The sequence below is a fragment of the Balaenoptera physalus genome, assembly GCF_965194825.1.
Source record: "Balaenoptera physalus genome assembly, chromosome: 13".
Lineage (NCBI taxonomy): Eukaryota > Metazoa > Chordata > Mammalia > Artiodactyla > Balaenopteridae > Balaenoptera > Balaenoptera physalus.
Window position 1 is genome coordinate 100,994,755 of NC_138892.1, and position 17,452 is coordinate 101,012,206.

Sequence of the window (17,452 nt, forward strand, 5' to 3'; positions counted from 1 at the left end):
TCCTGCCTTCCTTCTTCCTTCCCTCCCTCCCTCTCTCTTCCTTCCTTCTTCCCTTCCATCATTTACTCTCTTCTTTCTTTTGGTCTGTAATCCATTAATACTATCTGCTCTGTCTACCTGTACACTTCTCTAATTTAGCTCGTCAGGGAAATACAAAATATAGACTAAAGAAGCTAACAGATAACTTGAAATTTACACACTGCGAGGGCACATAAGGGCAACCATTCTTCAGATTTGAAGTTTCTGTAATTCAAGTTTATTCCTCCGAAGTGGAGATGTTGTAATGGTCTAAGCACTAGAGTTTCTAGGAATAAGAGTGAAGACAAAGTTTTTATAGCTCCTGGATCAGAGAAAACATTATATACATATTACGTGACATGGAGGAAAGTACTGATGGAAAATAAGGCAAGCAGAATGAACTTGGCTCCCAGTTTTCTTTGGGCTTCTGATAGCATTTTTGTCCTTAAGATTCCAGAAACCAAGATTCTTAATATAAGCTTCAACAAAGACAAAAGGCAACACAAGGCTGGAATCTCCTCTCATGGAGCTCCTCCACATTTCAAAAAGATGAGGGTTCTATATTCCTTAACTTTTCCTAAGACAGCAGCCCTCCTCTTGGACAAAACTCATGTACTGTCTGTTTGCTTGGATGTAGCAATATATGAGATTCTCAAAGGCGCGTGACGGGGGCAGGGGGTGGTGGGAGAGTCAAACGTGGAGGTCAAGAAAGAGGCAAAGAAAAAAGAGAAACATAAGGATACAAAGAGGGGCTTCTCTGGTGGCACAGTGGTTAAGAATCCGCCTGCCAATGCAGGGGACATGGGTTCAAGCCCTGGTCCAGGAAGATCCCATGTGCCGCAGAGCAGCTAAGCCCACGAGCCACAACTACTGAGCCCGCGAGCCACAACTACTGAGCCCGTGAGCCACAACTACTGAGCCCGCGCACCTAGAGCCTGTGCTCCGCAACAAGCAAAGCCACCACAGTGAGAAGCCCGCGCACCACAATGAAGAGTAGCCCCCGCTCGCCACAACTAGAGAAAGCCCGTGCACAACAGTTAAGACCCAATGCAGCCAAAAAAATTTTTAAATAAATTAAAAAAATAAACAAAAGGATACAAAGAAATTTTTTAGTGTGGAATTCTAAAAGGACAAAAGTGAGAGGGGCTTCCCTGGTGGCGCAGTGGTTGAGAATCTGCCTGCAAATGCAGGGGACACGGGTTCGAGCCCTGGTCTGGGAAGATCCCACATGCCGCGGAGCAACTGGGCCCGTGAGCCACAACTACTGAGCCTGTGTGTCTGGAGCCTGTGCTCCGCAACAAGAGAGGCCGCGACAGTGAAGAGGCCCGTGCACCGCGATGAAGAGTGGCCCCCGCTTGCCGCAACTAGAGAAAGCCCTTGCACAGAAACGAAGACCCAACACACCCAAAAATAAATAAATAAATAAATAAATAAATAAATAAAAGATTGTTATTAAAAAAAAAACAAAAGTGAGAAAGGGGGCTAGAGGAATGATTCCAATATGGAAGATAGCCAGAAAAATAGATTCTGGGCGCGTGACCGGTGAGGGGGCCGGGGAGCTGCTCTTTAGGTAAGAAGGAACCCAAAGAGAAAGGGAGGCTGGGGCCAGAACGTGGCGCACGGAAGAAAGGCATATATGAGCGCCAGCCAACCCTTCAAGGGAGCAGCATCAATGTGGTCATAACCTTTGGAATGAGGGTGTGAGTGGCTGCGAAGCCCCATCCCCCTTCTCCTCCCAGCCTCATATTGTAGCACAGCATCAGACTTCTCGAGCCCGGCTTTCTCCCTCCCTCCCTCTCTCTCTCTTTCTTCCTCGCTCTCCCTCATCTCATTGTTTCAGAGTAGGCCAAATTTGAAGTCCTTTCCAGGGAGTGGCCCTGTTCATCTTACTCTCCAGCCAAAGTGGAACAGAGTGAGAAGGAGAGAGACACATTCAACAACCAAAGGACTCGGTGGAAAGAGCAGAGAACCATAAACAGTGAGTTGTTTTGATTGTCTAAAACTCTAAATAGACAGGGGTAGGGAATGTGTGTGTGTGTGTGTGTCTGTGTGTGTTTTGAAAGGCTGGAAGAGGGCAAGGGGGAATGCCACTGACTTAGAACTGAACAGACATCCCAATTATCCATGGAATCCCAATGAGGAGACACCAAGATGAGCAGATGATATTAAAAAGCCACAGATTTCAAAACAGAAGATTAGACACTAGGGTTGAAAGAGGCCACAGGGTGGGGGCCGTCGTGAACCATTTAGAGGATAAAATTTCCTCTGACTTGGTAGAAAAAAAGGAGAGAGAATAATGGCAGATGATCAAAGAATAGAATTTGAAGGAGAAATGTTGAGTGAAAGAGAGGAAGGGTCTGAGACTTACGGGGCACTAGGAAAGTTCCTGGGAAGATGCAGAGACAGAGATCCTACAGATATCCTTGCCTGGAACTGAAATCTCTACTCTCCCCACCCACCTGTCAGATATGCTGCTTTTGGGACCCAAAGTGGTGCTGTTTCTCACTGCACTCATCATTCCCTCTGGTGAGTCCCTACCTTTTTTTTCTCCCTAAAATGTCAGCTCCTCAGATGTGGGTGGAGGTGTATGTTAGAGGGTGGATGGAATGAGGCTGAAGGGGAGTAGGAGGAGAGATGCTTGCTATTGAGCTCTAGAATTGTCATTAAAGAGAAGAACACAGCGAGTTCCCTGGTGGTCCAGTGGTTAGGACTCGTCACTTTTCACTGCCGTGGGTTCAATCCCTGGTCGGGGGAACTAAGATCCCGCAAGCCGGGCAGTGAAGAAAAAAAAAAACAACAAAAAACCAAAGGATAAAGAAGCTGATATATACAAATGCATACACAAACATATAAGGACCACCTCACAAGAAACTCAAGTTTAAACCGTGAAGGAAAACAGTGGGAATATATACACCTAAGAAACACTAGTACCAGCCTACACACAAGCTGATTCACATGCACACAGAAAATATGTTGCCACATCTATACACAAATGAAAAATGATCTTCACAGATTTCAAAGAATCGAACTAGAAGATTGACCACAGAAAGTGAACCTTGGCTTTCAAAAAATCCTACTCTTTTTTTTTTTTTCTCATTCGGCCAAATGCAGACTGTGAGATGATAATTTTTGGCCTTGTTCAGTAGTGCAGTTAAGAGGGTTTGGCTGTGGGGACAGAAGGATGGGACATCAGAAAGTCTGCTGGCCTTGTGTGTGGATCAGGGCCCTACCCCTTCTGGCTGGCCTGAGGGCAAGAGGGCCTCCTGAGTCAGGGCATAGCAGAGCTCGCCTTTGTTCTCAGGAATCTGCTCTCTTTGAGGGTTCCCATGTCTGTGTGTAGCACTAATGGTCTGAGTACTTTTATACTGAGCTATAACAGAAATAAAACACTGGAAGATAAAGTACAATTTTCCCATCATTTTCTGGTTCATCTTATACAAGCTTTACGGGGTATAGAGCTGGACTCATTCACATACATTTTCTCCTTCCTTTGATACAGACTGGACACCCCTAGGGGTCAGCAGCCAAAGAGGAGGTAGGTGAACCCTTGGAACTGGGCTCTGATGAGGTTCTTATTAGGACAATGTAGCTGAAGGGTTAGAGTTCAAGAATTTGTAATACCACACAGAGATGCATTGCCAAGGTGTGGGAAATAATAGGCTCTAATTCACTAGTTCAACAATCCTATTATCCTGGTAACTGCCTGGTGGTCCAGTGGTTAGGACTATAAGCTTCCACTGCAGGAGGCACGGGTTCGATCCCTCGTCGGGGAACCAAGAGCCCATTCATAAAACATTCTTGTTCTCTCTTTTTTTTTAAATTTTATTTATTTATTTTTGGCTGTGTTGGGTCTTCGTTTCTGTGCGAGGGCTTTCTCTAGTTGCGGCGAGTGGAGGCCACTCTTCATCGCGGTGCGCGGGCCTCTCACTATCGCGGCCTCTCTTGTTGCGGAGCACAGGCTCCAGATGCGCAGACTCAGCAACTGTGGCTCACAGGCCTAGTCGCTCCGCGGCATGTGGGATCTTCCCAGACCAGGGCTCGAACCCGTGTCCCCTGCATTGGCAGGCAGATTCTCAACCACTGCGCCACCAGGGAAGCCCCTCTTGTTCTCTTTTGAACTACTGAAATAACTTTCCCCAAACCTTCTCTATGTCCATCTCATTTCCACTCCCTTGGAAAATGCCCACAGATCCTAACAGAAAACATTTTCCTAACCATGTAATAGTGGAGAAACTAAAATGCAGACATAAGAAGTCTTCCCAGCACCAGAGCAACTGTGGCACAATCAGACAGAACCCAAAAGTTCTGGCTTCCAAAGGGCCACTTCCTTCAGCTTGATGAAGGATACTCTAATCAACATTCCCAGGCTGCCTCCAGGTATCTAACGTAAGTTCTCTTGCTTTTCCCAACCCCTGAGAGCACTGCAGTATGCAACCTGTTAATGGGTCAGAAACCAAATGAGTGGGTCACAACTGGGGCTTTTAATGAGTTAGGATAGACTAAAATAAAAATAGAGTACACTGCAAGTACATTACCAGAGTAAAGTATTATCTTATTAAACTTGTTTCACTTTTCTTTGTGTATACTGAGGCACAATATCATTCCTTACTGTGCATCCTGGTAGAGAAGCTAAAATATAGAAAAGCTTTTTTTTTTTCTCTGTTGTGGCTATGGAGGTCTGAATCCCTACGTTTCTGCACCTAGGTCATAGTCAGCAGTAGCAAAACTAAAAATCCAAATTCCTTTCTTTGGGCTGGTTAAGGTCCAGTCCTATTTTATGATTTGTGATGCAGAGATAGTACAAGAGATGATGAAAATGTTCCTTCAGGGAACACTCACGAATCCTTAATAAAGCATTCAGATGGTGGTAGCTCATGGAAAAGGTGGGTAAACTGAGGAATATATGGAAAACTAGTACTCTGCCTGAAATTCTGAGGAGACAGCCAGGATACTCTCAAACCCTTTGCTTGTGCACTGCTCCCTCTGTTTCTGTGCGTGGTTGGACTGGAATGTAGCTGGAGAGAATGGGAAACAGGGCAGGATAGGGCTGTACCCCGGGGAGAATCCACTCCCTTCTTACAGCCTCTGGAATGGTTCAGGTCAGTGGCTTTTCAAATATCCTGTGGGACTAGAGCAGACTTGAATTCCTTTTATCAAAATTTGTTCCGGAAGACAAAAGCTTATACTGAGTGTTAAAGATGAAGCTGTTGTCAGATCTGATGACCTTCTATCCAGAATTTTTTTTAAAAGGATGAGGTAAGGAATAAGCAGGGGAAATTCCTTCAAAACGTTTTGTGTATTGCTTCTAGCGCAAGGATCAGTAACTCTGACATGCTTTATAAAAATGCTATTCTCACCAGATTTTAAATCTGACATTTGTCAGCGGACCTCAGGGCAAACTGTGATTTTGCTGACCTCTAGTGGGTAAAACAGATTATGACTATAAGCCATTTACAATGAAGGTTAATTACAGGTGGGATGTTTAACAAACATTTAGTTCTTCACACTGCTTTGTTATGTTGCTTTTTAAAGCAGAGACTATTTGTTTCAGGAATTGCTGTTAGTTACAGTTTCAGGTACAGTTTTCTTAGTTTATCCAAATAGCTTCCACCTTAAGACCTGGACCATTTTTATTTCTTCCCCTCTGGCATTTACTTTCCAAGGACCAACAACAAGGCATTTCCTCTCCCCTCTCTTTATCTCACTTATCACTGAGCATCAGAAAACTACCAATGTTACTTTTGTGAACACTCTTTTGTGGAAAGCCTATCATCAGACTGATATTCAATTACATCCAAATTATGAATATCAAGATCACAGTCTGTTTGAAACAGATTCAGACAGAACGAACTTATGGTTACCAGGGGGGAAGGGATAGTTAGGGAGTTTGGGATTGACGTGTACACACTGCTACATTTAAAATGGATAACCAACAGGGACTGTATACTGTATACAGGGAACTCTGCTCAGTATTAAATAACCTAAATGGGAAAAGAGTTTGAAAAAGAATAGATACATGTATATGTGTAAGTGAATAACTTTACTGTACACCTGAAACTATCACAACATTGTTAATCAACTATACTCCAATATAAAATAAAAAGTTTTTAAAAATCACCCTGTTTGAGAGAAACAATTTTCATTTTAAATAAGTATCGCAAAGAGGTCATCAATCCATTATAATTATTAACAAGCTCTATGACCTTGTGTGAGTTATTTATTCTCCTGGTCCTGAGTTTTACCATCTGTAAAAGCAAGTACATAGTAATCCCAAGTTAGCTGTATTTGTTATTATATGCTAGGATGAAGAAGTCATTCTTGCAGTCCAACGCTTAACCAAAGTCTAACCGAGAAAGGGTGTGCCTGTGGTGGACTGTCTAATGGCCATGTAGTTCATTAATTCCTCTAAATAAGGAGCACACAGGGAGAAGGACTCACTAGGGTTAGAACTGTACAGGTATATTCATGGAAGTAGGAAAGTGTGACATTTGTTTGGGTTACAGGGGGAAAGGACTTAGGCTGGGAAGCAAAGAAAGAAAAACACTTCGGGATCTTACTATGAGTCTACTGTGCTTGTCAATTTCACTTACTGGGAGTGCAAGGGTAGGGGTGGGGGACAGAGAATGCTCAGAAAATGTTTCCCGATTGTTTTTATGCAGATGATGTGACTCCAGTGACTCCAGAGACATTCACAGAAGATCCTAGTAGGATACTCTTTTGTTTATTTCTTTGCTTTCAAACTGGGGATAGAAGGGTTGAGGTCTGTACATCCTTCCGTAAAGGAAGACTAGAACAGTTCCCCTACATACAAACCTTCAAGCTGCGAACTTTCAAAGATTTGAACATTCTCATGTCCAGTCACCTAAGTTAGTTCTCATGTCTGGCGTACATTGTCACGTGTGTGCATCCTCTACAGGTGGATGTGCTTTTGTGTACTTTACTGTACGGTACTGTATAGAGTACGGTAGTACAGTATCTTTATTTCAAGCCCAGGATGTCCAGAAGCAAGCGTAAAAGCAGCAGTGATGTAGCTGGTACTACTGTACTTTTCAAGGTACTGTACTGTAAGATTAAAAATGTTTATTTTTTGTGTTTGTTTTTTATGTATTATTCGTGTGAAAAGTATTATAAACCTATTACAGTACAGCACCACATAGCCGATTGTGTTAGTTGGGTACCTAAGCTAACTTTGTTGGACTTACAAACAAATTGGACTTACGAACGTGCTCTTGGAACGGAACTCATTTGTGTGTAGGGGACTTGCTGAGGTTCAGAGCTCTGTTGTCTATCTTAGATGCCACCGAGGGCTTAAACATGCCCCATCTTTTTATCGCTCCCTTATATTTTCCCGAAGAGTCCACATTCTTTCACTTCAATCTTGCCTCCTTTTAGATCATCATCCTTTCATCCTGCTCCTCTTTGCTACTTTTCCAACTTGCATTTTTCATTCCCTATGTTGTATCTTTGCAGATCTGGTGAATGATCCTGCTACAGATGAAACAGGTAGGTTTCACTCCTACAGGTATGTTTCATCTCCTTAAAGATGGCATGATTCTTGTTAATATTCACAATTATTTATTCCAGCTCTTGAATTAATCGTGTATTTTTATCACAGGGAAAGGGATGTTGTTCAGTGACGATGGGATAAAAGGAAAGAATCCTCCTAGTCCTCTAAAAAGAGGAAGCAAAGTGGATCAATAGCTTAAAAAAGCATGAATTAAGGTCTTCCAAAAATTAGTATAATGTCAACAGGCCAAATAATATTCAAAAAATATTTAATTATTTTCAATTAACTTTATTCCCTTGGACATAATACACAAACCCAGCCATAGTCTTGACTTTGTCCTGTTATCTATATTCTTCCCTCTTACCTTCTGCCTTCCCCTTTGCCAATTCGAAACCCTCCTCACACCGCTGTTTTGTGCCTTTTCAGTTCTGGCCGATATCAAGCCTCCCACAGATGACCTGGGTAAGTTCAGATCTGGGATCCCAGGGCCACCAGGCCCGTTCTGGTCTTTCCCTATCCCCCATGACAGAAGGCAGTATGGCTGGTGAAGGATCCTAATTAGGGCTACCATTTTATGTAGCACATTTGTCCAACAGTATAATTTAAATTAAAGACATTTTTGATCCCCTAACAAGCAAGAACTGCGCAAGGGGTTTGATACACAAAATACCAAGACTTGATTTTTCTCTCCAAGTTTCTGAGACTGGATGGGTAAAGGCAAGACAAGGGTGAACAAAACTGATTTTCTTCTAGATATCTTTTATCTAGTAGACAAGATAGACAAAGGAATGGATAACCTTATTCAGTTTTACAAATGCTATAATCAGGATAAGCAAAAGAAGCTGTGGAAGACTCAAAGAGTCCTTGACTATACTTTGTGTTGGGAGTTAGGAAAGGCTTTTATGGAAGGCATATTGACTAGGTTGATTCTTGAAAGACAAGTGAATAGAAAGGGGAAGAGCTTTTAGGTAAAGAAAACAATATGGGCAAAGGCTTAGAATGGAAATGAAAACCAATCAGAGAATAGTGCATGCAAAGGAAGGTCCTAAGCAGATTCTTGAACTGGAAAGCCAGCGAGAATGCTTTTGCCTAGTCCCAATAAAATATGATGGCCTGAACTACATTAGAGGTAAGGGAGAGAAATGAGCTGTCAGTGAGTAGGGACTGTTGAGATGATGTCCAGTTTTCTATTAGGCAGACGGTAGCTATTGGGTGGATGGTGGCACCAATGTGAATTGGTGAAGGGGAAAGATAAGGCAGTTTGAGATATGGAAGGATCTTTTTTAAAAAAAATCCATGAACTCTTCCACAAAATGGCGGTTGGATTTGTAGGTCTTGAGCTTATTAGGAGAAAGATCTGGGCTAGACATATAATTTTGAGAATTCTCAACATATAAACCTGTAATTGAAACCATGGGATAGATATAGCATTCTTCCTATGGTATCCTATAAGCAACGCTTCCAAAGACATTTTTACAGATAACTCCCGTGGTTAGTCTATTTCCTCAAGACTCATCTTACTCCTTGACTTATTCTCCATTTTACAAACTTCGCTGGTATTTAACTTGCCCCTAGGTTAGGGCTGGATATGACTATGACCCTTGCTATTCTTTACCAAATAACTTTTATCCAAGAACCCATGATGATGTATCTAGAGCTTCCACAGCAGGATAATAATCTTTTCTCCCCTTAGCTCTCGGATGACGCTCTTCTGAGCATGGCTCGTTGCCTTGTGTTTCTACTAAATTTGCCTCTTGATAGAAACAAAGATATTCTCAATACAATGAGTTTCTCAACTCTCTAGGAGAGAAAGGAGAAAGACAAAACTCATTTAAAATCATGTTAAATCTCTTCAATTTTGTGGATCAAAACACCCCATTATGGGTTTTCTTTTAGAAGTTGTTAAAAAAGAGTTATTAATTCATCTATTTATGGGTGCCCCACGTGGGTCTCAAGTAAGGCACCATGACAGTTACAGGGCAGTGACTTCTAGAAGCAGTAATAACTGAATAAAATTTTTGCCTTCTAGCCTCGCCCGATAAAAATACCACCACAGGTATGATTGTCTTTTGCATGTCTTTTTTTAAGCTTTTTTTTCCTTCCTGAGAATTCCTTGTCCTTGTTCTTGGGAGGATACTTGATACATCTTCTAGTTTATTTCCAATTCTTTCTCAAAGCGTATTTGTAGTACTCTTCATTATCCTCCCACCCCACCCCACTGTTTTACGAGCTCCTGTTCTAAAAGTCACGGGAAAAAGATGGGACCACTGTTGCATGGTCCCAGACCAGTCCTCTCCCTAAACTACCTTTGGACACTATCTGTTGGTTAGTGGGTTGGGAAGTGACTGCAAGGACTCCATATTACTGCAGATGTCATGCTTTCTCTAATGTACTGATAATTCTGATGTGCAGATAGGGTTGAAAAGCACCAGAACAGAGAAATAGTGACCCACCTTAGAATTCAAATTCTTCAGAATGGGACTGCTAGCATTTGATATTTCATGTTACCACCTGTATAACCCTAGAAGGATTTTTTCCTAGAAGAGACCTCAGGGACTATTTTAACCCACTTTCCTTCCAGGTAGGGAAGCACCTAAATTTCATTTTTTAGCCAACTTCTATTATTGCTTTGTTTTGGTGACAGGAAGAACATGCCCCAACTTACAGTGATCCTCTGTACAGATTACTTTGTAGGTTTTCCCCAACTCTATCTCCCCTCCTCCATCCCCTTAACCCTTTGTTCATGCCTGTTTGTTATGCCTCCCCGTGTTTTTTATGTTGGGCCTCTTCAGAGTGCCGGGATGAGAAATTTGCCTGCACAAGACTCTACTCTGTGCATCGGCCAGTGAAGCAATGCATCCATCAATTATGCTTTACCAGGTAAAGGCCCCAGAACACCTAGAGAGCATCATCCATGATAGTGCTTTCATGTCAGGAATTATTTAATGAGCATCCACTGTGGAATTTCAGTCTTTGGAGGGGCAGACGTTTTTTAGCATAACCCTCTTAGCTATTCCTAAAGGTGTGAATGAGAACGTGGAGTATGGATTGAGGCACACAGATAACAGTTTGACTAACAAGTGTAGACGCTAGAAGGCAAATGAGGGTGGGGGCTGGAGGTAGGATCATCATGAGGGAAACTCCAGTCTATCAAATTTACCACCTCACTGAAAAAGGCTGGAGCTAAACATCCAAGTGTGAAGGTAGAAAATAGTAGGGAATAGTGGGGAGGAGTATGACGCTTGAGTCTAGGTGGAGTGAGCAAAGTGTCACCGAGAAGAGTGATTGATCCCATTCCATCTCCTACACTACTTGGGGAGGTGGGGTGGGACGGGGAGCGGGAGGAAGAAGTCTGAAAGACTTCAGGAAATCCAGATAAGGGGAGGACAGATAGGGAAGAGTGGGAAATACAGGAGTTGAAGAGGCATCACAGGTCTAGGCTAGTTCTCCCTCTCAATGCTTTTTCTATCTCCTTCCTGCACCGTGACATTTGCACTGGTGGCAGTTTACGGCGTATGTACATCATCAACAATGAGGTCTGCTCCCGTCTTGTCTGTAAAGAGCATGAAGTCATGAAAGGTAAGACTGGCTTTTTAGTGGGGAGGGACAGTAATGAGAGTGATAACGAGGCGCAAGATGCTAACAGATCCAAGGTCTGGCTTTGCAGGAGGGCTTTAGGCTACTCCCTGACTTACAATAGCCCCTGTTCCACCAACTTACCCCAAATAAACAATCTAAGGAAAGCAGTATGCTTACTATATACATAGCCCTAAGAAAAGCACCCCTCCCCAGATCTCTTTCCAACTAGACAGTAACCCCTAACTTCTCTTATATATAGATAGAAATTTCAGATGCTCTGGTTGCTTTGAAGATCATTCACCAGAGTTCTAGATGGAAGGCCAAGTCAGCCATTAAAAATAACAGTCTCTACTAGTCTGCAGCCACGTTCATAACTCTGGGGTGGGGGGCGCCGGGGAAAGCCACTAATTTGGAGGCAGTAGCATTTGGATATGTGAAAAATCAACTGGACTCCTAGACACCGGCTACCTTTTAAACAGTCCACCAATTCCAACAACCATTTACCTTGCTTATTGTGAAATGTCAGAGGTAGAGGAAGGTAGAAAGATTTTACAAGGGTCCAGAGTGTGTGGTTATAGACTGTGCATGGTGGGAAAAAAGATATTTCTCACCTTGCCCCTGGCCAGCCCCAAACGATGGCTGTGGTCGGCAAAGGCACCACACACGAAAACCACTCTGACTCAGCAGCCCGCCTTGCACGGAGCCCCTGAGTAAGAGCTGTACTTAACTTCGCAGAAGGAAACTTGCTGCTTGCCCCCAATTGGCTCTATGCAAGCCACCTGCAAGGGAAGCACCTTGACATTGAGGATGAGTATTTGGGACTCTAGGCACCTTCAAGTGTCTCAGGGGACTTGCTAAAGTTAGCCATTTGCACATAGTAAACATTTAAATATATATTGAATGACTGGACCTCATATTTTTGCTGTTTAATAAGTCCACGATTAGAAGAATTGGGAGCAAGATGTATAAAGGAAACTAAAATTTACCGACCACCAGTGTGCTAGGTACCTTTGTATCCATTTTTTCATTTTCATACTGACAACTACCTTGTTGAGGTGGGTATTTTAATGCTTGTTTTACAGAAAGGGATAGTGAGGTTCAGAAAAGTTAAACTTTCTGGTAGGGAGTAAATAACCAGTAAGTGGCAGAGCTGGGGTTCTAACCCTGATCTATTTCTCTTCAACCTTTTCACTACACCACCCTGCAGTCTTCCCTTTCCTTAAGACACGAGGCCTTGCCGTCTTCCTGCATCCTCATCCCATTATGCTCTGCTTTTCTTCTAGATGAACTGTGCCGTCAGATGGCTGGTCTACCCCCAAGGCGACTCCGTCGCTCCAGCTATTTCCGCCTTCCTCCCTGTGATGATGTGAACTTGCAGAGACCCAGTGGTCTGTGATGTCAAGGAAGAGGAAAGAAAGAATGTGTGCGTGGGAGGGAGAGAATGCTCTAAGAGGGAACTTCTTGTCCAACCATTGTCAGCCAACCCATAGACATGAGTATTTCTTAAACCAATCCCATCGCAATGTCTAGCTTTTGTCCTTACTTCTTGATTTTTCATCCATTTATCTCATTTTTCAGTACTTAAAATAGTCTGTAGTATTGCATGGTTTTGCTGCTTCCCCATATCATAGACCTAGTAGATATACCATGTGGCTTAGATACAAACATTCTGCATACAATTTCAAGGGAAAATAAACTTCAATAAAATTATTAAAAATAATAATTAACTACTGAATCTGTTTGAGATAGATCTTAGGGTGGAAGACGTTATCACTGTCTACCTTAACTAACCATGGAACTTTATTTTTCATTCAAGAGTTTCCTAGATTAACCCCCATTCACCTACATAGTCCCCTTTACTTTTATTAATTATTTTGCTGGACTGTCCTAACATTTGCCTGGTAGGTCCTTTTTAGGAGAAGAATTATGGTAATTTTTGTAGTCGTAGAAAATTCTCCAGAGCCAAGAGTTATACAAGACCGAGGCTAAAGAGAGAGGAGTACACCAGGTATAAAACTATTCAATTTTTCATGCAGTTGTTCAGTCGGCAAGTAGGGCTAGCAAGTCTCATTTACTCACTCATTTATGGTAGTATGGGGGTTAGCCCACCTCCACAAGTTAATTAGACAACTTAATGTGAAACAATATCATTGCTCCCAATTTCCTTGAGTGGTTGGTACTTCTTTCATCCTCACCACTTACCAAAATCTGTAGAGATTATATTGTGCAAATGGATTCTGGAGTAGCCTGATTTGGGGCATAAGAAGGGAATTCAGACCTGAACTTTAACACACAAGTATAAAGTTTACCTGATGGTTTACAGGAAAGAGTAAAAGAAACACAACATTAAGACAACCTGCATTCTAATCCTGGCTCTAGCAGTAACCAGGCAAAGCATGTAAGCCCTACCCCAATCTCTCAAAGCAAATGTACTCGTATATAGACAGACATAGTCAATGGACATTGTAGCCACTGTAGAGGCATCTCATAGGCACAGTTTCCAAGAATCATTTGAGTCTCTTCATGAACTTGACCCTCTGATTGCCTATTGAACGAGAGGTGGCACTCCCCCCAGAAAGCACCCCAATCCCAGTATTGGGTATATTGCAAATTAAACATTTAAAATAAATGTTCCCAATTTCCTTCTCAGAAGACAGTGGTCTTTGGTCTGGTTATTTCTTTTTCTATGTTTAGAAAGAAGGCCTGGGGCTTCCCCGGTGGCACAGTGGTTGAGAATCTGCCTGCCAGTGCAGGGGACACGGGTTCGAGCCCTGGTCTGGGAGGATCCCACATGCCGCGGAGCAACTAGGCCCGTGAGCCACAACTACTGAGCCTGTGCGTCTGGAGCCTGTGCTCCGCAACAAGAGAGGCCGCGATAGTGAGAGGCCCGCACACCGCGATGGAGAGTGGCCCCCGCTTGCCACAACTGGAGAAAGCCCTCGCACGAAGACCCAACACAGTCAAAAATAAATAAGTTAATTAATTAATTGAAAAAAAAAAAAAAAAGAAAGAAGGCCTGAACTTAGGCTTTTATCCCATTTTGAAAGCTGAGTAGCAGCATCGCTCACGTTTCTCTGTTCTGCTCTTCTCCATTGTTTCCTCCTTCCCTCCACAACTTGACCACTGGTTCTCCAACATTACAAATTTCTTTACTCTCCCCCAGACGTGGTCCCCTCCTAGGTCCTCCAGAAAATTCCATTTCTTTTCTGCCTCCTTTAGTCTTACTGGGTGAAGTTTTGCGCTTCACCCTCGCTTTTCTTTTGCATCATCAAATTCCTGTGCTTTGCCGTTTCTCACTGTTCTGATATCCTCTGCCTTTTGTACTCTTCTCTATATGTAAACCAACACTTCTAACTCACTTTCCGTCCTTTCTTTCCTTATTCTTACAAAGGCTTATTTTCCCTCATAACTTTCCTCTAAGAACAGTCCCAGGGCAGTTTTGGGGGGTTGGTTTTGATCCTAGTTCTTTCCCTCTGTCCTTTCTTCCCCGTTTGCAGAATTCCATTCACCTCCTTCTTGCTGCATTTTACTCTCGACCCATTTCAGTTCCCGACGTTCTAGTTTTCTCTCCTTGATCCTCCCCATAAAAGGATGTGAAAACATTTCACTCTTTATGGTAATAATATTTTTTTTTCCTGGTGAACACAAATGACAACCTTCTTAAACAAGGAACTTGATGAAAAAGAGTTATTTGAACTAAAAAATGGATCTTTAATGTTGCAATTAACAGATTGGGTAAAAGTACCATTAAGCATCTTGTGACTGAATGCCTTCCTGGTACCTTGAAGAGACTCACCTGCCTACTCACCTCACCTAAAAAAAAAAAGTTTTACTCTTATTTTCTCTTCCAAAATTGAGTTGATCCTGCTCTGAGCCTAACCTTTTCCCATATTTCATGCTTCCGATTAAAGAAAATTCTCCTTCCTCCTTGAATGAAGAAGTTCTGGAAATTCAAGTGTGCACTATACTCTCTAAAAGAGCTCCTTGCACACTTTCTCTAAGTATTCATTTGACTCAGATGGTGCAAACCCCAAGCTGTCTCCCCACTTTTGATGACCTCAAGCAGTACGTGTTGCCAGCCACAAGCTCCTCCCTCCTCTGCCTCGGGCACTCGTGGTGAAAGCTGATGTTTAGCCAAATACTTTACACCTGGTCAGAGGTGCAAGCAACTGGCAGTCTCTTAAGGTTCACCTTCCTTCTGTACTGAAGCAGCTGTAACACAGTTAACAGAGACATCTGAGAAGAAACAGAAGTTGGAAGAGTACCAGATAAGGGGGATAAGGAGATGGCAGAGGGATGATGGGTTGACATCAGAGCAGGGGAACCCAGAGGCTCTGGGAATTCACAAATCTGTCTGGGAGAAGGGAATTTGCAAAGTGTGGTGAAGAGGACCTGAGTTCCATACCGATCCATCTGGAACCTTACAGGGTAGAATGAACATCAGCAGCACAGTGGAGGTGGGGCAGGACTGTGCTTAGAGTTTAGTCAAATTCAGGGAGGCAAAGATTAGGTTAAAAATACAACACTCCAATAAAAATTGAAATCCTTGGGACTTCCCTGGTGGCGCAGTGATTAAGAATCCGCCTGCCAATGCAGGGGACATGGGTTCCATCCCTGGTCTGGGAAGATCCCACATGTCGCAGAGCAACTAAGCCTGTGCACCACAGCTACTGAGCCTGCGCTCTAGAGCCCGAGAGCCACAACTACTGAGCCCGCGTGCCACAACTACTGAAGCCCGTGCGCCTAGAGCCCGTGCTCCACAACAAGAGAAGCCACTGCAATGAAAAGCCTGCACACCGCAACAAAGAGTAGCCTCCGCTCGCCGCAACTAGGGAGAGTCCGCGCACAGCAACGAAGACCCAATGCAGCCAAATAAATAAATAAATAAATAAATTTAAAAATGGAAATCCTTGTGTGTTTTAGCATTTTTCACTAACCAAACACCAGCGAAAGTGACTTGACTTTCTCTGTGGTAGAGAGAGGAACAGGTGGCCACAGTTTGGTTTTTTTTTTCTAAAAACCAGTCAACCAGAGCCAGAAGCAGCCTCAGACGACAACTTCTGGGCAGAACCCAAGATGGAAAAGCAAATGTTGTTTATTATATAAATAGAGGTGCAGAGCCCATAGCTTCCTGTTGACAAAATGAGCTTCACTTCACCTCAAACCCTCAATGGTTTTAAAAATAGCTGATAACAGGTTGTTGTTTTTTTTCTTTCAATTTGTCCAATCACTTTCAGTAAGATTCTAGCTTTTTCTTAACCCGGGGTCCTGAAATTCTTTTCTCTGTCTCTGGCGTTTTCCTCTTTCATTCCCTTTTCCTTTCTTCTCTGTGTTTACCCAGCCATAAATCTGTACTCTGTAGTTTTGGGGAGTACATTATCGGAGTTCCATACCAATCAATAAGGGTTGAACTCGGAATGATCTCATACGTTTGTGAGACTCACCTCCCCCCAACTCTTCTAAAAAGTAATAGTTGCACTTTGAGCAAGTATAAGGAAATATTTTAATGGAAAATAACCTGAATTATACTTAAGGGATTGATGGGCATTGAGGTATCAATTGTGTCATTATATGTTTTCCTAATATGTTGTTCTGTCCCAAATGGTCAAACACAAGGAGTTACAATGAGAGTAGTGAGAATTGCACAGAAAAACACTCATATATTCATTCATTCTTGAAAATGGGTGAGATTTAGGGGGGAAGGAAAATAAAGTAATATAAAAACAAATCAGCCTATGAAAATGTGTAATATTAACATCAAAATCAATGTGAAAACAAAAAAGTATTTCAAAAATGTTCATATAAAATCATGCACGGCAGCTCCTTAATTGGCTATTAAGAGAAACCAATTTGTTTGTTGGAAGGTGAGCTATAACTTAATTGTGTTAAACAACTATGCTCTTTTCTGTGCCATTAGCTACCCAGGATCGAAAGACCTGCATTGTGTAATAAACTGATAATTAAAGTACAAAAATGCAAAATTAAATTTAATTATGAATAATTAAATTACAATTCAGAAGAATCACAGTATGTTCTAATGACATAGGACAAGAATAATTTCTCTTGCCATGTAAAAAAAAAACAAACTAAAAAAATATATCATCTAAACATGGGGCATCCAGACCCTAAATCAGGTGCATTTGTATCATCCTGTTTGTTTCAAGTAATATAAAAGAATTGATATTGGTTTCCGGGCCAGTCCTGATGTAGCACCCACGTTGTGTGGTCCTAAGGTAATAACCTCTGTTATAACTGTAAATTGGTGGTGATACATTTGCCTTATGAGCGGTTCTGGGGATTAACAAGACCATGTATTCAAAGGTTTGGCGCCTGTAAGACTATTATGTA

At 42.4% G+C, this 17,452-nt stretch overlaps 1 protein-coding gene across 4 annotated transcripts; it reads left to right on the forward strand.

The window, feature by feature from the left end:
* Positions 1-1,728: 1,728 nt before the first annotated feature.
* Positions 1,729-13,756, forward strand: MFAP5 (microfibril associated protein 5). 4 transcript variants are annotated; one of them, XM_082420392.1, is made up of 10 exons: positions 1,736-1,996; positions 2,485-2,544; positions 3,518-3,553; positions 6,678-6,722; positions 7,489-7,521; positions 7,952-7,987; positions 9,555-9,581; positions 10,318-10,405; positions 11,031-11,104; positions 12,388-13,756. In XM_082420392.1, the coding sequence occupies exons 2-10, from the start codon at positions 2,487-2,489 to the stop codon at positions 12,498-12,500; spliced, it is 510 nt and encodes a 169-aa protein (XP_082276518.1). In that variant the 5' UTR covers positions 1,736-1,996; positions 2,485-2,486; the 3' UTR covers positions 12,501-13,756. The 4 variants fall into 4 exon arrangements, with proteins under 4 accessions (XP_082276520.1, XP_082276521.1, XP_082276519.1 ...); XM_082420394.1 differs by lacking the exon at positions 6,678-6,722 and having other exon boundaries at positions 1,729-1,996; XM_082420393.1 differs by lacking the exon at positions 3,518-3,553 and having other exon boundaries at positions 1,733-1,996.
* Positions 13,757-17,452: the final 3,696 nt, after the last annotated feature.